General features: G+C 31.0%; 2 protein-coding genes across 2 annotated transcripts; one reads left to right on the forward strand and one right to left on the reverse strand.

Annotated features, from left to right (window-relative positions):
- The first annotated feature begins 380 nt into the window (after nucleotides 1-380).
- On the forward strand, nucleotides 381-4,442 carry LOC148577155 (putative disease resistance RPP13-like protein 3). The gene is made up of 2 exons (XM_088501518.1): nucleotides 381-998; nucleotides 1,423-4,442. Exons 1-2 carry the CDS (start codon nucleotides 508-510, stop codon nucleotides 4,331-4,333), a joined length of 3,402 nt encoding a protein of 1,133 aa, XP_088357644.1. The 5' UTR covers nucleotides 381-507; the 3' UTR covers nucleotides 4,334-4,442.
- Nucleotides 4,443-6,814: 2,372 nt separating this feature from the next.
- LOC148577156 (isoflavone 7-O-methyltransferase-like) lies at nucleotides 6,815-9,439 on the reverse strand. Its single transcript, XM_088503310.1, has 3 exons — nucleotides 8,933-9,439; nucleotides 7,779-8,092; nucleotides 6,815-7,298 (listed from the first exon to the last, which is right to left on the reverse strand). Exons 1-3 carry the CDS (start codon nucleotides 9,405-9,407, stop codon nucleotides 6,990-6,992), a joined length of 1,098 nt encoding a protein of 365 aa, XP_088359436.1. The 5' UTR covers nucleotides 9,408-9,439; the 3' UTR covers nucleotides 6,815-6,989.
- Between the last annotated feature and the right edge of the window lie 13,659 nt (nucleotides 9,440-23,098).

The following is a 23,098-nucleotide window of genomic DNA, read 5'->3' on the forward strand; positions in this document are numbered from 1 at the left end:
TTGAGAGGATGTTCCATAGCAAATGTGGTTTAATAAAATTAGAGTGTAATAAAAGCAAATAAAATATGTATTCTAATACCGTCCAAGTCAATCCACCAGATAAGCAACTTCTTCCTAGGAAATAAATAACGCACCAAACAGCAACCGAGAAAGCATTTATGGAAGCTAGCAATACTATTTTAAAATCATTTATTCGACCACGACGAAGAAATTCAATTTATTTGTCGATTCAAAAGCTGTAAATGAGATAATGACAATGATGTAAGTTCAACTTGCAATTAAAATAAAAAATAATGATATATAATTAATTTTTTATTTAAGTTTACTTATTAAAAATTTGGTTTCTTGTATTTTTCAAAATAAAATATATAGAATCAGAAGATACAAAGAAGCTTGGCTCGGCTTGTTTGTAGTGACTTCACATAATGTCCATTTCTGTGTCTATTTTGTTGACTCTTGAATCTTGATCGTCGTTGCAATTGAAACCTTCCAAATACCACTGTTACCATGGCAAGTTCATCATCAGATCAAGGTCCAACACCATTATCATATTTCAAGTATGATGTTTTTCTCAACTTTAGAGGTTTCACAAGGTTCGATTTCACCGACACGCTCTATCATGCTTTGATCAAAGCAAGAATCGAGACCTTCAGGGATAGCGAGGGGCTCAGAATAGGGGAGGAGCTGCACGGTTCTCTTGTGGAAGCAATTGAAAGATCAAGGATGTCAGTTCTTGTACTCTGTGATATGTATCCAACTTCCAGGTGGCCCCTTGATGAACTCGTCAAGATCATGGAGTGTTCGGAGAACGGAAAAACGCGACCAGTGTTACCAATCTATTTCCATGTGCAAAGATCAGATGTGCAGTATGAGAAGAATAGTTATAGAACAGCCATGATTGATCAAGAAAAAGGAAGATACAAGCACAGGGTGGAAGCATGGAGGTCTGCCTTGTCTGCAGTTGGCAGCATATATGGACAAAACATCAGTCGACTTACGTGAGTAGTTACTTTATTTTAAAATTTTAAACAGGTTTCCTCCAAAATCTAGCCAAATAATAAACGTCAATCATGTATAATCAACCATCATGTAAAAATATATTGACTCTAGATATGATATATAACTTCATTAATTTTCCTAAGAGTCTGATTAGGAGGACTTTTTGTAAAATTAAGTATTTTGATTCTTAAGAGACTAATTTTGACAAACTCGAGAGTTTATCCAAGTTTTTAATGTATGTAGGATATAGCATTAACTTTCATCCTATACATGGTATGTTCATCTAGATAAAGAATTGGACATATGCGGATATATTTTAGTATGTTTTGATCTTCTTTGCTTCATTTTTCTATATGTAAGTAGTTTTTCTATAAAAGAAGACAAATTAGAATGCAAAAAAATGTGTATGTATGTTGTTTGCAGTCCATGGGGTACGGCTATTGAGAAGATTGTTGAAGAGGTCACAAAAAGACTTCCCCCCTTGCCTCTGCATATTGATCGTCCACTTGGATGTGATTCTGAACTTAAACTGGTGGAATTACTTTTAGAGATTGGTTCTCATGCTCCTTGTTTGATGCTGGGAATTCATGGAGATGGTGATGAAATAAGCAAATTTGTTGCGGAGTTGTATAACAAGATTAGGCCTCACTTTGTAATTGCAAGTTTTCTTTCTAATATCAGTGAGAAAACAAATGAAAGTGGTGGTGGCCTAGAACATCTACAAGAAACTCTTCTTTCTGAGATGGGAGAGGTGGTCAAGACTAAGATCGGAAGCACATTCAAAGGATCCTCTGAAATAAAACGAAGACTGGGCCAGAAAAGAGTTCTTCTAGTTTTGGATGATGTTGACAGTATACAACAACTGAATTCACTAGCGGGAGGAACTGATTGGTTTGGTCCCGGTAGTAGGATCATCATAACAACAAGATATGAAGATGTGCTAGATGATCATGTGTCAAATAATGGTGTTGAGGTTAAGAGATATTACTTCACCGAAGGAAGTAGTTCTACTATGAAGGAAAACAATATAGTGGGATTGGAGAAAGATTTTGAAGTTGTGATTAATCAACTCAAGGAAGCAAACTCTCCTGGTAATGTTGTTTCCATTGTTGGCATGGGTGGGTTAGGAAAGACTACTCTTGCTCGAAAGATTTTCGATAGCAATGAGGTGAAGAAGCTATTCTCTTGCCGAGCATGGGCAACTGTTTCCAAAGATTTCAGAGGAAAGGAAGTTTTTAGAAGCCTTCTTAACTTAACATCCAAATCTAAACATAAAGATTCAAGTAGTGAAGAGGAGCTAAAGGAGAAGGTGAGGAAATATTTGAATGGAAAAAAGTACTTGGTAGTCCTTGATGATGTTTGGGACACTAATAACGCATGGGGTGCTCTAAAGGGTTGTTTCCCTAAAAACAACAATGGAAGCATGATACTACTAACTACCCGCGACGATCGGGTGGCCAACGTTTCAGAGTCAAAGAAGCCTCATCACAGGCTTTCCTTTTTGGATAAAAAAGAAAGTTGGAAACTGTTTTGCAATGAGGTATTCTGCAGCAAAAAGTGTCCTCGGGATCTAGAACCTATTGGTAGATCAATTGCCCAAAGTTGCAATGGTTTTCCATTGGCTATCAAAACCATAGCGGGGATTGTAGCGAAGAGGGAGAGATCAGAAGATGCATGGGAAGAAATCAAGAACCTGCTCCCTTACTGGTCTGTTGCTGAAGACAAGGAAGGTAAGAAGATGATGGAGATATTGAAGCTTAGCTACGATGATCTGTCTGAGAAAATGAAGCCATGCTTCCTATATCTTGGGGTGTTTCCTGAAGATATAGAGATTCGGGTGAGAGATTTAATCGAAGTATGGATAGCAGAAAGGTTGATAGAGCCAATCCAGAGTGGAAGATCAAAAGTAGCAGCAGAACCTGAAGATATTGGTGAGCAATACTTGAAGGAACTAGTGGATCGTAACTTGGTACAAGTGGCCAGTAGGAGGAGTGACGGGAAAGGCGTCAAAACTTGTAAGATCCACGATCTCATTCGGGAATTGTGTATTTCAGTGAGTAACAGCCCTGATAACGGTAACAATAATGCTCGTAGGTTGTCCTTTCCAAGGGATATAGGATCCTATGCATGTTCAGTAACATGTGATCAATCATGCACTTATTCCTTGTTCATTTATGGAGATGTCAAGGGGTGGTCACATCATATTCCAGAAGACTGTCGAGTTAATGTGCTATATTTTGAAGGATGGATTGATGATCTAAGTCAACTAACTAATGAAAAGAATGTTGAGAATTTGAAGGAGTTGAAAAGTGTCAAGTTCTTGAAAATAGATATTTTTTACCCAAATGAGCTAAGTAAGCTTCAGAGCATACAAACATTACATATAACGGACGATGAAACTCCCAAGGACCTAAATATTGGGGGGTTAAAGCAACTGAGACATTTTCGAAGAGAATGTGAAGTGTGTTTATTAGTAGATAAAGATGGGGTAAAAAACAAAATGCAGAATCTCCAAACCCTACTTTATGTGCATGTTGATTCACGACTAGGGTTCTTACTCCACAATGGCTACTTTCCCAACTTAAGAACACTCGGGTTATCTGTAACTGAAGAAGGAAGACATTCAGCAGAAAAAACTTTTAGTAGTTTACACTGCCTAAGCAATCTACAGAAACTGAAATTGGAGCTCCCGATCTCTGAATCATTTCCAATTCCAGTTGATAAAATTGCATTTCCGTCAAATCTTAGGAAGCTTACCATCTCATATTTTGATGGTTTGAAGTCCGAAGACATGAATGCATTGGGACGAATTCCCGGCCTTAAGATTTTAAAATTCAATGATGTTCGTTGTATCGAAAAAATTCTTAATTGTGGTACTGATAGGAGCTTTCTGCAGCTTCAAGTGTTTATCATGATATCTGTGCGTGTCAAATGTCTTACCTTAGAAGATGGTGCGATGCCTTGCCTTCGACGTGCGGTCTTCCATGGCTGCCCTGGCTTGGAGTTGAAGTACCTTCCTCAACAAATGCGTTCCTTGGGTTGTAACTTGCATTTTACGCCACATGATGATAATGATGATGATGATGATGATGCTGATAGTGATTTTGATGATGATGATGACGACGACGATGATGAAGATGAAGATGATGATATCTTCAAGATGATGACGATGATGATGATCATGATGACGATGATGCTGATGATGATTGATTTCTCTGATATATTGGATGTCAATGTTCCCGTTAGTTCTTATAGTTTTATCAAATTTTCAATTATGTTTTTATACTTTTTTTTTTTTTTATCTTTTTTAATTAGGTTCTTACACTGTTTTTAATTTTATAATTATGTTATTTTTTTGTTAAAAACATTAAAATTAACATACCAAAATCTAATAAAGATAAATAAATTGACGATTGATTTCTTTTATATGAACTATACAAAAATGTACTGTTGACTAAAAATCTCATGATACTGTGGTCGTTCATTAATCAAACACACCAACTTAAAAATACAAAATACACTACTAAGGAAAAAACTTTTTTTTCGAATTCTATGTCTAAAATTTAGACAAACTTTCATTTTAAATCTCTAGTTTCCGATTTTTTTTCCCTGCTTCATCTAATTCTAATTTTTTTCAATGCTGTGCTTGTGCTTTCGTAGTACTCTCATCACTCTCATGTAACTTAATGAAGATGTTCATCGTTCCTAATGGATTTGGTTTTATTTTAGATTCCAAATTAGAACATTCTGTTGTACGCCATTTAAATGATATGTGATCCTCTGCATTTTTCTGATGACTTCTCCTGAATTCCCTGATATTTGAGGTTAGCTTATCAATTAGCGTGGATCTCCATGTCCACTATAAAAATTATACCACAAAAAAAATATTTTATTCTATGTAAAATAATTTAAAAAATGGCTTAAAAAATTTTAGAAGTACTCCTAACATTTTTTAAGCCATTTTTTTTAAATTGTTTTGCATAGGATAAAATATTTTTTGTAGTATAATTTAAAAAAAAAATTATTAAAAAAATTTATTAAAAAATATTCATAAGCTATTAAAAATAGGCAGAAAAGTATTGTATGAAATTCGAATTGATAGCTCATTAATATTTTAAAGAAGTCTCGTAATTAAATATTTTGTTAGCTTTTTTTTAACGTATGAAATAAAATATATATATTTTTAATTTTTAAATTATTAATTTTTTAATAAATTTTTTAATAAATTTTTTTAATAAATTATTAATTTTTTAATAGCATAATTCGAATTATACCATAAATTACTGTGTGTAATTCGAACCAAGCTAGTTCGAATTAGTGTGTGCATGTGGTTGTGTATAATTCGAACCAAACTGGTTCGAATTATGTAGAAATGGAGTTCGAATCAAGCTGGTTCGAACTACATATAAACGTACATTGGTAGATTCATGAAGCAGTTTTCGTTTTGGCTTATTCACGTAAATTATTTTCTTCCTATGGTTATTTCTGTTTTTTTGCCCTTTTCTTCATTCCTATCTCCAAGCTCGGTAATTTGTGTACTATCTTAATTTCTTGACCCATCAAATTTATATTTTTAAATTTATCATTTACTTAAAAAATTAAGAATCAATTATTGTAAATATCATGTAAACTAAACTTAATATAGACAAGTTACGAGAATTTGCACTAGCTTTCTTATTTATATCTTTCTTCGGTTTCAATTATAAAAATGATTTTGTATATTTATTTTATTTTATATATTGAATCAAACTTTGTGCAACCGACAATAATGGGCCTTTCATTATATTTCAGTATTGTGAACGTGTTAATTGAAAAATAAATAAATAAATTTAAAAATAACGTGGCAAAAAATGTTGAGAACTTTTAACCATGCACATCTTTGTTCTTCTTTGCAGGAGAGGATTATCTAAAATATTTCCTAAAACACTTTCAATCAGTTCATGTACTTGGGAAAATAGAGATATTTCAATTTAGATCACCATCTTGTGATTTTTCCAGTGAAAACATTTCACCTAAAATTTTAGATTATACAGAAGAAGAGTTTTCAAAACGTCAAATGTTTAAAGTGAAATTCAATCTAATTAGATAATTGTATTAAAAAAATATTAAGCATTCAATATATTAAAGAAATAAAAGATCTATGAAACAATTCATCATTAAATTAAATATTTTCCATTCCAATACATATGGTTGCATGCGTTTGTTTATAGCACGCGAACACTGAGATTGGAATATTGAAACACAAAATTATATTTGACAGATATAATACAGAAGACATTATATTTAGAGATATTAAATTAGTGTTTTTTGTATTCATCTTGACAGAAAAAACAGAAAGATACTAACAAAAAATATAACTGATTTTTTATTTTTTTATTATTCTTATTAATTTTTTTATTGTTATATTTTTTTCTCAAATTTTTTTAATGAAAAAAACAAAAATAAATTATATTTTTATTTATCACCAAACAAAATATAAAAATACTAATTTTTGTATCTATTCTTTATGTTTTATTTTTAGTATCTTATCTTGTTCTCATAATCAAACGCAGTCTATATTATTACAACCGCGCTACATACAAAATAACTAGGGAGATAAGAGAAAAATATTATTTTGTGCATGAGATGAAAATTATACTATTATAATAAAAATGGATCATAAGATTACATGTTCAGAGATAAACCTCAATAAAAGACATACATCGATGAAATTTTGTAATCTTGACAATTTGCCTCTATAAAAAGTTTCATAATTTTTTATAGAATTTATATTCTAAGTAACACACAATAAACTTCAAATGAAGTTGTTGCATAACATACACTTTGGCTTTATTTGATACATAGAACCTAAAATCATTCAAGACACACATTGCATTGGCTTTCACCATTATTTAGTAGATATACATATTATATATAAAACTATTCATCAAGACATTACAACTTTATTTATTTCATTTAACCATTATTAAATGTGTCACAACATTTAGTGTTTAAATATATATCTCAATAAGAGACATATGTCCGGTTAAAGGTGAAATTTTGTAGTCTTGACAATCTGTTTTCATGAAGAGTTTCTTCCATTCTTTTTTGGTTCTTTCTTTTCCATTATAATATGCTGTTACCACTAAATCCAATTGAAGCTTTGCTTGAGTAATTTCAGGTTGATCCTTTTTTTCATCATCTATCACAATATCTATAATAATTATTTTTCCTCTTTTATTATTACTTGAAGAAACAACATCTTTGCATTTTTTCAATATCTTGATGCAATTATCATCATCCCAATCATGCAAAATCCACTGAAAACAAAAAGAAAACAATTAAAAAAAAATCATATATAACTTTTTTTAAAATAATAATAATAATATTTAGAGTAAAATATATTTTTTGTTCTTGAAGTTTGGCAAAAATTTTAAAAATATCCCTAAGTTTTATTTTGTTTCAATTTTATTCCAAAAAATTTTTATTTACATCAAATATACCCTCGATGGATAAATTTTTTAAAAATTTAAGATCAATCTAACAATAATGCATGAAAATTATGTTTGATTTGCATGTGTTAAAGGTTGTTCTTATAAAATTGTTACTGAATTGGTCTTAAATTTTTTGAAAAATTAGCCGTTAAGAGTATATTTGGTGCAAATCGAAAATTTTTGAGACAAAATAAAATTTATAAGTATTTTTAAAATTTTTGTCAAACTTTAGAGATAAAAAATATACTTTACCCTAATTTTTATCACCATGCATGTATTTTTAGATTTGATGAAACATATATATACCTTAAGTAGAACTGCATCAGCTTTAGGGATAGATTGAAACATGTCCCCACCAACATAACTCAAATTGTTGGTTCCTTTAAGATTTTTCACAACCTGTGGAAGATCAAAAACTATGCATTTCAAATGTGAAAATTTCTCAGAGATATACTTGGCTACCATTCCAGCTCCTCCAGCAACATCTACAATTGATTCCAATCCTTCAAAGACAGCACCATGATCTCTCAATGCCAAGTTTATGATTTGAGAGTCACTAGCAGTTGCATCATTGTAGTATTTCATATGTGTAGGGTTTTTGTTAAGAAAGTCCCAAATATCTGTCAGGAAAATATAGAAAACAAGAAAACAAGTATTTAAATATTATTATATTTTCTCTAGAGAGATAATGTTCTACCTATCTATATATGAAATGAATATGTTCCATCTGATTTTAGATAAGTGTTAGATTATAGTTAGTCAAGGACTTAAATTTTAAAAAATAATTAGAAACATGTTGGTTTTATGCAAATTAACTTGACTGTATAAATTAAAATTATATTTATTTAAAAGTTTGATTTTAATAAACAAACTAAAATTTTTGCGTAAATAATTGTTTTTTTTTATTGCTTTTTTTGTTATAGTTAAGCTTGATAGATGAAAGAAGCAGAAAACACAGGCTCCAAAGAAAAAAATTATAAACAAGAGATCACAAAACAAACAATGGAAAAGACATAATTAACCACTACACTTTAACAAAACAAAGTTGGTCTTATATACAATAAGTGAAAATTATCTTATTTAATTTAATATCTATAATTATATGTATATTATGTTTAATATTAGTATCAAGGGTGTAACTAAGTTAATTTACCTAACTAGTTAGTTATAACAGATTTTTAATCCTAGTTAACTCTTATTAACCACTCTAGTTAGATTAATTAAATGACATTATTAATAAGTCAATTATTTCAGTAGTAATTAAGTAAATAATAATTAAAATATTAAATAATATAATTTTAAACTGTTTTGAGTTGATTTTATATTATTTTTTAAATATTTTTGTATTAAAATTTTTTTTTTTAGTAAAACTCAATTACTAAAAGGAAAAGAGTATACTACTACATTAAAAATAAACACTAATTTAAATCCGAACAAAACATTGTAAAATACATACATACCTGTACCCAATGCCATGGCAAATGGTGTTTGATTCCCCTCATCATGAACCCACTTCCCAAGTTGTTGGAATGAACTTGAGATAGTTGGGTCAAGAACAAGGTCAACCATTGGAGCTAAACAATGATCACTACCTCTAACAAGGAGCTTTGAGACATAAGTAAGAGCATATGCTTCCTTTTCTTCTTGATTTTCTTGGATAATTCTTACAATGTCAAAGAATCCAATGTGTGCAAGATAACGCATTAAACGGTGCACACCACTAACCTTAGCTAATGGAACTTGTAACTTGGAAACCAACTCATGAAGAGTCATAGGTTGACCATGGTTCTGGATTATGTTTGGTATTCTTTGATCCACACACCACTTAAGGCAAAGAGAATCTAAGAATGCAAACATGTGTTTGTACAAGTGAATTTGGCCTTCAAAGATCTCATTTGATGCTTTGAGACCATTGTTAATTATGTGTGAAGCCATGATCTTTAATTTTTTTTATGATTGCAAGTGAAACTAATTGTGTGTTTGTGATGATTAATTACTAGCATTTGAATCACCTTATATAGAGTTTGGCTTAGCTTCTTAGTTACTATTCAGTCAAATTATTTTCCTCTCTACAGTAAACAATTAATAAGAGAATAACGTAAAATGAAAAACTCATTTTTAACATTTGAAAACACGTGGGCGTCTAAGTTTATATGATGTGGATTAAAACACAATCTATAGTAAATTTGGGAAATGAAAAAACTATTGAAAACATGCTTGCTTTATTTAGAAATATTCTAGAATGAGTGAATAATAGTAAATTGATAATCGAGGTGGGCCAATTAACCTTTTTTCATATTTCTCACAATCAAATTATTGGGAAATGAAAAAACTATTGAAAACATGCTTGCTTTATTTATTTATTTATTTCATTCAACTGTTTACCGTTTTTGCATGTAATAATTAAGAGGGGGTGAATAGTCTACGAGATAAGAGAGAGATAGGAATGACAATACTATCCGAATTCGCGGGTACTCACCTCACCCCTACTTGTTCGGGGCGGGTAATTATCCGTCCCGCATTGGGGCGGGTTTTTAGTGAAGTGGGTTCTTAGGAGGGGTCAGGTTTAGGTAATACCCGCCCCGCTCTATATATAATATGTATAATATATGTAAAATAATTAATAAATGATTAATAATATTGTATTATATTTAAATTTTTACTTTAATTTATGTTATGTATGTGATGATAGTTATATAAAATTTGAAATTTAATTTTATTTATTGGATTTTAATAATTATAGGGGTGGATAGAGGTGGAGCGGGTACCGCAGGAGCAGGTTAGAGTTTAACGTTTTACTACTCGTGGGTAAAAGCGGAGCTAGTTCTATATAGGTTGTTATATGGCAGGGCAGGGTCGGGTAGAGCAAAAATCTGCCCCTACCCGCCCGTTGCCACCCCTAGAGAAAGAGAGAGATAGATATTCTACCATTCAGAATATTTTTCTTTCATTAAGACTATATGGCAGACTGCATATACAATTTTTTTTCAAACACTTGGGTAGAAATTAGATTTACGTATGGATCACACAATACAAGATTGATGGTAATTGAGATTTGATGTTTAAATTTTAAGATCAAAATATTAATACCGTTGTTCAAAAAAATTAAAGAAGTGGCTTATATTATGTACATTCAACATATACGCAAATTCACCTAAATCCACCATCTATAATTCTATATATATTCTAAATTCTGCCGTATCTCTAGAGTTCGATTCTTAATAATTCTAAAAAATTTGTAATATAAGATAAATAAAAAAATATACAAAAATTATACAAATTTAAAATAAAATATATAAAAAGACATGTTAAAATATTTGTTGAATATAAAAATAAAGAATAAAACTTTACATTCAAACAAAATACTTAATCAATAAGTTTAACCAAGTTGTTATAATTACTTTTCAAATTACACGCCTTTTCCTTATCCTTCTCTTTTTCCTTCTCCTCATCCTTTTTTAAATTTACGCACACGGGTTCATGTTGCATCTTCTTCTGCTTCTTTTCCTTTTTTGTTATCTTTCTCTTTCTCTTTCGTTATCATCTTCACCACTAATACCAACATTTTGCTAACATCATTATTGGTTCTGATTTTCTCTTATACCATTATTAAGTAATTTTGGTTCATTATTTAGTTTATTTTGGTTCATTTGTGTATTAATTGAGATTCACTTGATACTGCTGATACGTATTGACTAATTTTAATATTTCTTAAGTAATTTCGATTCATTTTTTAGTTTAATTGTGGTTCATTTTGATCAAGAAATAAATTCGATGTGTTTTTATTAATGATCGAGTTTTTTTGACTGTTTGTTCAAATCTAAACTAACTTTGATTCATTTGTGTGTTAATTGAGGTTCACTTGATGATGCTGTTTATAAGTACTGACCAAATTTTTTAGTAAAGAAGAATAAAATTATTTACTATCACTTTATTTAATTGCATTAAATTCCATGCTCCATTCTATTCAATTAGTTCAGTTTTAAACAAATAGTCAAAAAGATTCATTCATCAATAAAAACACATTGAATTTACTTCTGGATCCAAATAAACCTCAAATAAACTAAGAAATGAACCAAAATTATATTACTTAAGAAATAAAAAATTTTGTCTACTTATATTAACAGCAGCATTAAGTGAACATCAATTAATTTACAAATGAACCGAAATTAGTTCAATTTTGCACAAGCAGTCAAAAAGACTCAATTATCAACAAAAATACATTCAATTCATTTCTAAATCCAAATGAACCTGAATTAAACTAAGAAATGAACCGAAATTACTTAAAAAATAAAAATTTGGTCAATACTTATTAGCAGTATCAGGTGAACCTCAATTAACACACAAATGAATCGAAATTACTTCAATTTTGAACAACCAGTCAAAAAGACTCAATAATCAATAAAAACACATACAATTTATTTTTGGATCCAAATGAACCTCAATTAAACTAAGAAATGAACCAAAATTACTTAAGAAATAAAAAATTTGGTCAATACTTATCAGCAGCATTAAATGAACCTTAATTAATTCACAAATAAACTGAAATTAGTTCATTTTTAAATAAGTAGTCCAAAAGACTCGATCATCAACAAAAATACATCGAATTCATTTCTGGATCCAAATGAACTTCAATTAAAAAGAGGGAAAAAAAACTCAACAACAATAAAAGAATGACGATTGAGAGAAAATACGCGAAGAAGAAGAAGGAATGTGAAGAAGAAGAAGAAGAAGAAGGAAGAAGGCGAAGAAGAAAAAGGAAGAAAGCGAAAAAAAGAACACGAAGACGAAGAAAGATATGTTTACGTTATTGAAGCGCGCGTGTATACGCTGGTGTAATAAAATTGGTTTTTATTGAGTTTGGGACAAGTTAGTTGGACTTATTTACCGAAAAAACTTGAATTTGTAGCTAGACTGAAAAACAAAATAATTCAAGATAAAAGACACATCAAATTTAGATTATTTTTGGTGTTTAAAACAATTCTTTCAAATGATATATAAAGTAAATACTAAAATTCGTTTTCAATAAATTTTAGATTGAATGTTTTTATTTCTAACAAATTTTTTTTCAAAAATTTTTTATAACTACTCTAATTTCTCATATTAGTTTTTCTGTTATTTTTAATAAACTTTTTAATATATATATTAAACAAATAAATTTTTAATAAATTTATCATAAAATAATTAAATTTTAAAAATGTTATTATAAAATAAATTTATTCTTGTTCAAAATAACAGAAAAACCAATTCATCTAACGAAAATAATTTTAAAAAATTTTAAGAATAATAAAAATGTATTAAAGATAGAAAAAAATATTGAATTTAAAGAAACTTGTCACTATTCCTGATTGACAAAATTGAAACTTGTCACTAATAAATAATAATTAGATCCACATGATGACGTGTTGTATTTGTCTCCATTCCTCATTCAGATGCATTGCACAAAACATTGATGGTGATTGTTATGATACCTAAAATATAAATTTTAGGGCTTAATTATTAAAAATATAAAAATTAATAAATTTTAAATATTTAAAATTTATTGTAAAAAATAAATTAAACATCAAATAAAAGACTCTCCAATATTGAAACTTGTCGTTGGCAAACAAAAACATGGGAAAATCAATGGAAAATATGACGCGCGTATTATGGATTTAGAAACTCATATCATAAATTAATATATCCAGTGCAAAGGCTGAAAATTTCTTAAAGTTTTTCTTTTGGTAATAATAAAAGAACTTTCTAAAAAATAAAATTAAGTAAACATGAAAATTATAATTTAGTTTATTAAAAAATACATATTGTATATGATTTTTTTATTATAGAAAAATATTTTTTATTTTTCATTAATAAATACTATACATCATTTAAAATAGAAAGAATTTCAAATATTTTAAAATTATCAGTATTCTAATAATTTTAACTATTAGTTTTAATATATATATATATATATATATATAAAATTGAAATTAACTATTTAAATCACTAAAACACAATAACATTTTAAATTTTTTATAGCATATTCCATATAGTAACAAATTTTCTAGTTACAAACACGATATAAAGGTGAATAAGTACACCATGCATTATATTGTTTTCATTCAATGAACACACCATTCATTTGGATATTTTATGTTGACTACCTTAATAAGGCAGAAGTTACTTATAATTAGGTCCAATTTGGATAAATAACTTAAATAAATTTTTTAAAAAAAAATTTAAAGTATAAAAATTTTTATTAATAGTAGCTTATAAATAAATTATTTTGTATTTAAATTTTTAGTTATAGAAGTAGTTATTTTAAAGTTGTAGCGTTTCAATAAATAATTCAAAAAATACAATTTTTTTCACAAAAAAGGATATTAAAACAACGATGATAACAAATATTTTTCAATATTGAATGTTGATTTTCTATAACCTAATCACTAAGATTACAATTATTTAGACAATTAATTCTTTATTTGCTCTCTTATTAGTTCTATTTTTTAGGTAGAAACTCTACTTCATCTTCACCCATAACAGTGTTCTTATATGTGTTAAATAGTAATAAAATTTTAATTTACAATAATCTTGATGGTAATGTCAAAAAAATTATTCTGTAGTTAGTATTTGCTGTTTTATTGTATATGATATGGTAGATAAAAATAAAAAATAAATGTAAAATGTGTGTCAATATATATATATATATATATATATATATATTATTGCTGTTTTTTTATTTTTTTTACTTCTATTAGAATTCCCTCCAATTTTATTGGGGTCAAGAACTTGTTATAACTAACTATAAAAATAAAATCACATGAAAAAAATAAAATTAAAACTGAGATTTTATATCACACATAATGTTAAATACAAATTTAATAATAAAAATAGAGTGGTAAAATGATAAAAAAAAAAAACTAGAAGAAATATATGCAATAGGTGATTTAGATGGAATATTGTTTTAAAATGATGGTGGATGGTCAATATTTTCAGCAGATAAATCATTATGTGAAAATGACGATGAAAGGCCAATGCTTCTAGCAGATGGAACCTTAGGTGAAAATGGTAGTGGGCCAGTATTTCTAGTATTTTTTTACAGAACCAACAATGAAAGTGATTTTTTTTGTTTTGAGGTCTTTTTTTTTACGAAAATGATAGAATGACTTATCGAGAAGGAGAAGTCATATATTTCTACTTTTTCAAAAAACTACAAATTAACTTTTCAAGAAGTTAAAAGTTCTTTTTAAAATAATATCAAATACACTTACCGTGACTTTTTATAATTTAAAATTCAGAAAAATAGCTTCTGCTACTTCTCAAACAGACTCTTAATTGTCAGATTTTAATGATTGGTTAACGACTGAAAATTAATAGTTAAATAGTATTTCACTAAATTATTTGAAAAAAAATATAAAAATTGATCTTTAATAAACTTTTAGTATTAGATGAATTATTCTCTTAAAAAAGAAAAATTAATAAATTATCTAGTATTTTGTTTTCTAAACAATGTTAGAAATATTAGGTTTTATTAAAATTGAAAGATAAATTTGATACTTTTCAAACAATGACAAATTAATATTTAAACTTTGTTTCAATAATCAAATATTGATACTTGACCTTTTTAAAGGAAGAAGCTAACAAACTAAGGTAAATGGTTAGTGACCGCTAAAGTACATACATAAGTCCTTAAACTCAAAGGGGATTAATGATATTTATTAATATAGTGAGATAAAAAATATTGTTGCTACAAGGATATATGTAGAATTATAGTAAATTTAGCTCCCTAAGGTAGGTTTGTTTTGAGGTACTGAGACAGAGACTGAGAGACTGAGACTCAGTATCGTGTTTGTTAGTTCAGAGACTGGTACTAAAATTTCTGTCTCTTTCTCTAAAATTTCAGTATTTCAGTACCTCCAAAAAGTAGGGACACAGGGACTGAAATTTTTAGAGATGGAGACTGAAACTTTAATAACATTTTATACCTAAAATACTTTTATTTCAATTAATTAATTCCAATTTTACCCTTTGTGCAAATTAAATTAGAATTTTATTCTTGTTTCAATTCCTGTCTCCCATTTTGCACCAAACAGAATACTGAAATTTATTTCAATTCATGTCTCTTAGTCTCTATCTCTCAGTCTCAGTCTTTCCGTCTCTATCTCTCCACCAAATGCTACCTAAGCAAGCACACAGAGAGAGACAAATACATAGCATTTAGGGCAAAACCACAAAGGTAAAGCACTATCCTAACACATGGTCCAGAATATATCAACCCCCAACAAGGCAGAATATAAACCTCTTCAAACATTATCAACTACTGATTAAGTTACATACATCTATCTAAGAGTTCAGAGCCTCTATTTTCTTTTTTAAAGAAATTGTTTGGTATATATTAAACTGTATGAAATTTTAAGAGATAAGAACTAATTAAATTGTTTTATTTATTTTATTAAAGACAATTATATCTAACATTTAAAAACTAAAGATTAAAAAATATAAAAATTAATAAATTTTAAATAATTAAATAAAAATTAATTACTAAATAAAAAACAACATAAAATTCACTTGAAACTTGTCATTAGCAAGCAGAAACATGGAAAACTAATGTAGAATATGACGCGGGATATGGATTTATTGACTCGATCATAATGCTACAATGCAAAGGCTGAAAATTTCTTAAAGTTTTTCTTTTGGTAATAATAAAAGAATTTTTTTTGTGAAAAATAAAATTAAATAAACATGAAAATTATAATTTAATTTATTAAAAAAATACATATTGTATGGGATTTTTTTATTATATAAAAAAATAATTTGTCTGTAATAAAGATTAAATCTGTTTGTAAATCTGTATGTATTAATCAATTTTCTAGTTGTGTTCTTTTGTTTCGAAAGCAGGATATCATGCTTTGTTTGAAGTTTTTTGTGAAAATGACTATCTTGTTGGGACACCTAATGAACTCAAGTCTGCTCTTTCAGAATCTTTCTCGGCTTGAAAATTGACTGTTATCAATGTTATTGTTAATCTTATATACTAGTTCAGAGTGTGGGAGGCTGCAACACAAGAACTGATTTCTATATTATTTGTATTGCACTGAAAACTACGTTTTCTATAGTTTTCGTTTTTAGATTTCAAATTTCAATAATACAAATTACATAATCTTGTGATTTTCTATGGTGTACCATGATATGATAAAGACACAAACTATATTCCATAAATTCACACAAATATAAAATGTTACATAATCATGATGAATACTTGAATAATGGAAACTGAATTTTACATATACTGATTACTACTATTTCTGTTTCATTTTATCCCTTCTTTTTTGTTGTATGTTCTTAAGATAAGATATTTTGAAAGTAAAAAAAAAAAGGTATTTTTGGTACAATTTGTATATAAATAAGCAAAAGAATGATAGTGACAAAATAAAAAGGACTATAGAAATATCTTTCATGTCGTAAAATCATTAAATAGGGATTATAGGAGTATCTTTCATTGAATATTTATAGTTTCACCAAATTTTCAATTAAGTCCTATTTTTTTTTCTTTTCAATTGGGTCTCTAAGGGTATATAATATTTTACAATTCACTAACATTTTTTTAACGTTCAACGTTAATAGGGATTTAATTGGAAAAAAAAATTAACGTATAGGGACCCAATTAAAAAGAAAAAAAGTATAAAGACCTAATTAAAAATTCGATAAAACTATAGAGACATGCATAGTAATTAAACCTAAAAAAAATTACAAATTGATCTTTAATAATATTTGTAGTATTAGATAGATAGATCATTCTATTAAAAAAGAACATTAATAGATTATCTAATATTTTCTTTTCTAAATAATGTTGGTAATAATATTAGGTTTTATTAAAAATGTAAGATAATTAGTTTTTTAAGATGTTTTTTAAACAATTGAAATTAATATTTAAACTTTGTTTCAATAATTGACCATTTGTACCCATGATAGTTCAGAACGCTGACAAATGTACCCATCGTAGAAGAAAACTGACTTTGTAACCATGAGAGATGGGCTCCGTGTGACAAAAATAGTCTGGCTTGGGTTGGCACCTACTTCGGGTATGTATAGTCCTACATGGCAATCCAAACCTCCCAAAGCCCAATCCACGTGGAATTTAACATTAAACAATTTAACATTGAAGAGAAATTCACGGGACTTTGCTGATGCCCTAGCAAAGAACGTCCTTTTGTTTCCAAGCCGGAGAAGACGCCAGGAACACTCCCAAACCATCACCCTGGAGCTACGGCTTTCAACGTTGTCATTCTGAAGTCGGAAAAGGCATTGGGAGCAGTACAGAGCCATCAAAACGAGAACCTGGTAAAGGAACTTGCAAGGAATAGGCAGCAGAGGTCGAACCCCTGGGATTTCGTTGCTGACGGTGTAGAGGTCACCCCCTTTGGTCGGCAAAGAGCTGAGGTATGTCATTGCCAGTGTTAATTTATTTCAAATGTCACTGAGACTAGTTGGACAGATTACATTACCATATGAAATCATGGCTGAGAATTGCTAAATTAGTTGATTAATTGATTTAGGGTTTGTGTTAGGTGCTCAAGTAGTTGATTTATGGTTTATGTTAGGTGTAGTAACATGCATTGTTATCTTAGAATGTGTTGGTTTATTTCAGTTTCAGGAATGACCACCATCCATATAACACTGTGTATTAATCATAGAGACGGTTTGAGAGAGGGCCGTGTGGGAAGCTTAGTTACGTTGGTGGTGAAGTCACAGAGATAGAGAGGGTCAATGTTGATACCTTGAATGGTTTTTTCGTATCTGATTTGGTGAAGGACATAGGATATACATCTGTTTCTAATTTTTCTGGCTGGAACCTGGGAAAGGGTTTGATGATGGGTTGAGGGACATCAAGGTTGACATGGATATAGTTAGGATGTATGAGGCAGCTGTGAAGAACAGTAACAGAATAAATGTATATACAGAGCATCCGGTGGATAAGCCCGTGTTAGTTGAGGAGAACAACATGACTCCATCAAAGATGAGAGTAAAGCGTTGTGCTAAAAGGGTTCCAACTCCGAAAAAGAGTCCAAAAAGAAGGTTGATAGTAGTGGAAGATGAGGATGATGCTGAAATTGTAAGTAATCTGCAAGTTGGGATGGATGACCGAAAAAGGAGTGAGGCCCAGAGCAGGGAAGGGGCCTATGAAGCACATACACAGGCTGGTTTGGAGGCTCAAAAAGAGGACAATATCACTATGGCCCAGGAGACAGCAGACCCACAACTTTCAGGATCTGTTGAGGCAGGACAGGTTTCTCAGCCTCCCCCAACACCTGGCATACCAGATAAACCACCATCAAGTCAGTCCCAACCTTCCCAGCCACCTATTGAACAAGATCAGCAACCAACACACACTGCTTGTTCAGACTCAGTCCCTTCTTCTGAACCCAATGTCTCTGCACCTCTTGAACCAGAACAACTAACCCAATACACCCCTCATCCATATGGGAATCCACTCTCACAATCAATCCCTCAGACAGTCTCACCCTCTGACACCAATAGGACTTCCCAGAATGATCATAGTAATCCTTCAGAGGAGGTTTAGGGAAGGCCAAAGGTGAATAAGAGGAGACAACTAAGAGGTCCCCCTTACAGGCCAGTCTTTCATTCCAAACCCCGATCCAGACAAGCCTCCAACCTTCTACGTCCCCATTGATGATGATGATTTCTCTGATGAAAATCCTAGTCATCATTGCTATGAATCAGAGGAATTGCATAGCATAGCAAGTGACGACGATACTGAACAAACTCTAGTTTTTCCTCAGAGCAATGCTGATGCTCCAGTTAACCAGGTTCAGTTGGAGGATGTGGGAGATTTTCAAGCTAATGGGTTTAACTTCATGTCAGATATGCAGAAGGTTAGAGAGAAAAAAGCGAGAGAGCAACAAATGGATGCCTCTGTCTACTGGAGATGACGCAGGGAATGTGTATGAGGTGCATTGTTTGCCAACGAAGGTAAGTGTGGATCTTGGCAAAGGTACATGAAGCTGTCGACTATGGCAAATCACAGGTTTACCATGTAGACATGCCTGTGCTGCTTTGGCTTACCAGAATAGAAGGCCAGAAGAATATGCCCACAACTGGCTCACCATGGGTGCATACAACGCAGCCTATCAGATTTCTATGCGTCCAGTTCCAAGCCAGGAGTACTGGGAGCACGATGTTGATACCCTCCCCATTCTGCCACCACGGTATAGAAAACCAATTGGTCGACCTACACTCAAGAGAGACAAGAGAAATGATGGCCCTAAGGAGAAGAGTGACCCTCATAGAACAATGAGGAGGATTGGGACTATTATCTGCAAGTATTGCCTCCAGGTATGGCAAACCAATTATAGTTGAGATTCTGTCCTGTTCTATAGTTATTGATAAATGTGATTTTTAGTTTAAATTATGACTAATACGTTTATCATTAGGCTGGTCACAATAAGAGAAGTTGTAAAAAGTGGAAGGAAGCTGCAGGTGAAGGGAGTTCTGCCCCACAAGCACCAACAGATGATGAGAATGAGGATTTACTGGCTGAAATGTACTATGAGGAGACATTAGAATCTGCACAGGCTGAACAGAAGGCCACTGAAGAAGGAAACGAATCTGCAAGAACCAACACTCAACAAGTAAGTGCATTGTTTTAATCATTTAACTAAGCTGCCTAGCAAACCTTGTGTGATAATAACTGAGTTGGTCTATGGTTTGCAGCAGCCTCACCCAATGCCTCCCCCACCAACTGCACAGCCACAGCCACAGCCAACCAATGCAACAATCAGAAAATAGGTTAAAAGGAGAAGTGTTAAACGCCCGCCTCCGACCGAACAAAGACAGCAGCCAAGTACACCAGCTGCCAACCAGCCAGCAACAACTTCCTCCACACACAACTCTCAAACTACACCACATCTACTGCAAGGTGCTAGTGCAGGAACAAGCACCCAGTTCATGCAGTTCATGCCCACACCTGGAGTTGTCACTCCAAATGCTACAGGTCCAGGCACATCTGATAGAGGGATAGGTCAAGGTAGAGGTCGAGGCAGGATACGGGGATCAAGTGGAGGAAAAAATGGTTTATCAAGCGGGAGCAGTAACTCGACCCTAATATCATAGACTAATACTGCAAAATTTGGAATCTGGCTTTTTGTTGTTTTTAGGTTACACTTGTGAGATACAGAACTCTTGTGTTTTCTGATGCATTTTCATCCTATTGCTTAGATATGACTTAGTAAGGCTTTTTTTGAGGGTGTAAACTCAGTGGCCAGTACTTGGCTTTTTTGTCTAATATCAGAATGTTTGGAACCTCCAGCATCCATATATATATAATGAACAATTTACTTGTTAAGGCAATTATATACTTGCCTTCTTTTGCCTCTTTTTGATATCACTATTGTTATTGTTACAACACTTTCTTCATCCAATTTGTTCCTTACTCATATATTGAAAAGCAAAATTATCAGGTTGCTAATTTCCAGCTTACTGTTTGATCCTTAATGTTATCAGAATCATTTTAGATTGTAGCAACAAGTTCAAACATTGTGTATCCATATCAATGTATCACATGAAAAGCAAACCAGTATAGATTAGGAACAATCTATATTATACCAATATCATTCAAAAATTTTAACTATGACAGAACAAAGACCTCTCTTTTTACAAGCCTTATGATTTCATAACCAAATACAACTCACAAAACAGACAAAATGCTACCCCCAGTGCAACAGTAATAATCATCACTCTAATTCCCCTAATTTCACCCCTAATTTCAACCCTAAATTTGTCTATCTTCTTAGCCATAATTGAGGATGCTTGCAGATTTTTTCCCCTGCATTCAGAGTCAATCCATCATCAGGCGTTGCATAACAATGCTTGAACTTCCTCTTGGCTAAACATCTTGCCACGCCCTCCCATCTTTGTTTGAGTTCATCCACCCAAACAAAGTATCTGCAATCTCTTGTCTGAGAGAAAAAAAACCCCAAATTTGTCAACTAAAACTCAGAAATCATTGTCTAAACCTCAACAACAACAGCAGTTGTCCCTTACCGCCCATAGAGGACATCTGATGAACCATCTGTTAGGGTTCGTAATCGTTCCAGACTCCATCAACACAACATCTCTCCCACAGAAACATTTGCCGTCGAGCTTCTTCTCCTTCATCTTCTTCGAACTGGAAGAACTGCTGCGAGTTCCAAAATTTCCATCTGAGTTAAATCTGCGTGATGACATCGCTGGGATTCTGAGATCACTCTGGGTTATGGTTCAAATTGCAACAAAATTTTAGATTTGGGGTTATGGTTCGAATTGGGGAAGAGAACTTGCTAGGGTTTTCATTTCAACCATTATCTACATATACAACGTTCAGATCCACGTGGATTGGGCTTTGGGAGGTTCGGATTGCCATGTAGGACTATACATATCCGAAGCAGGTGCCAACCCAAGCCAGGCTATTTTTGTCACACGAGCCCATCTCTCATGGTTACAAAGTCAATTTCCTTCTACGATGGGTATATTTGTCAGCGTTCTGAACTATCATGGGTACAAATGGTCAATTATTCTTTTTTTAAAAGGAAGAAGCTAACAAAGTATATCATCCTTAACAATATAAGGCAAAAGCTAAGGCAAATGGTTAGTGACCGCTAAAGTACACAAGTCTCTAAGGGCTGCGTTTGTTTCTGAGAGCAGGACAAGATATTGATGGACAAAGATACAAAATTTTGTATTTTGTATTTTGTTTGGTGATAAATTAAAATAAATTATGAAAATCCAATTTATTCTCATTTTTTTTCATTCAAAGAATTTGAGATCGATGAAAAATATAATAATAAAAAATATAATTATAAAAAATTAACAAAAATAATGAAAAAAAATAAAAAATAAGTTGTGTCACTTGTTAGTGTCTCTGTGTCCTTCCTGCTAGGATGGACACAAAATACACTAATTCAGTGTCTCTAGACACATTATTTCTATCTATGTCTCTTCTATCAAACACAATTTTGCGTCTCTATATCTCTATCTCAATGTTCTGTCTCTGTAAACAAATGCAGCCTAATATATTGACACTAAACTAATTAAACTCAAAGGGGCTTAATGGTATTTATTAGTATAGTTAGATAATAAAAAATATTGTTGTTACAAGGGCATATGTAGAATTATAGCAAATTGAGCTCCCCTTAAAATTAAACCAAGCAAACACACACACACACAGACAAATACACAGCATTTAGGGCAAAACCACAAAGGTAAACCACTATCCTAACATATGCTCCAGAATATATCAACAATTACATCTAACATTTAATTATTGTTTGTTAATCTTTTTTGTTACTAATAAATATTTTTGTAAAAAAAATTAAAGATTAATTAATTAGTCCGAAGTTGTTAGCCCATTTCGCGTGTATATACGTTTAGTCAATTATTATGTGCTTGATACGTGTAAATAAATCAGCATAAAGATAAAAGAAAAACGTTGATACGTGTGGAAATTATATATATATATATAATATAGGGGTGTTCAAATTTAAACCGATTTAAATTAAACCGTTCATCTATTCCAATTTAAATCGAAAATCGATTAAAACTGCACTAATTCGGATTTGATTGGATTCTATTTTTTGCAAACCGCTGGATCG

This window comes from Arachis ipaensis, chromosome B1, assembly GCF_059453495.1.
Source record: "Arachis ipaensis isolate K30076 ecotype BB chromosome B1, ASM5945349v1, whole genome shotgun sequence".
Lineage (NCBI taxonomy): Eukaryota > Viridiplantae > Streptophyta > Magnoliopsida > Fabales > Fabaceae > Arachis > Arachis ipaensis.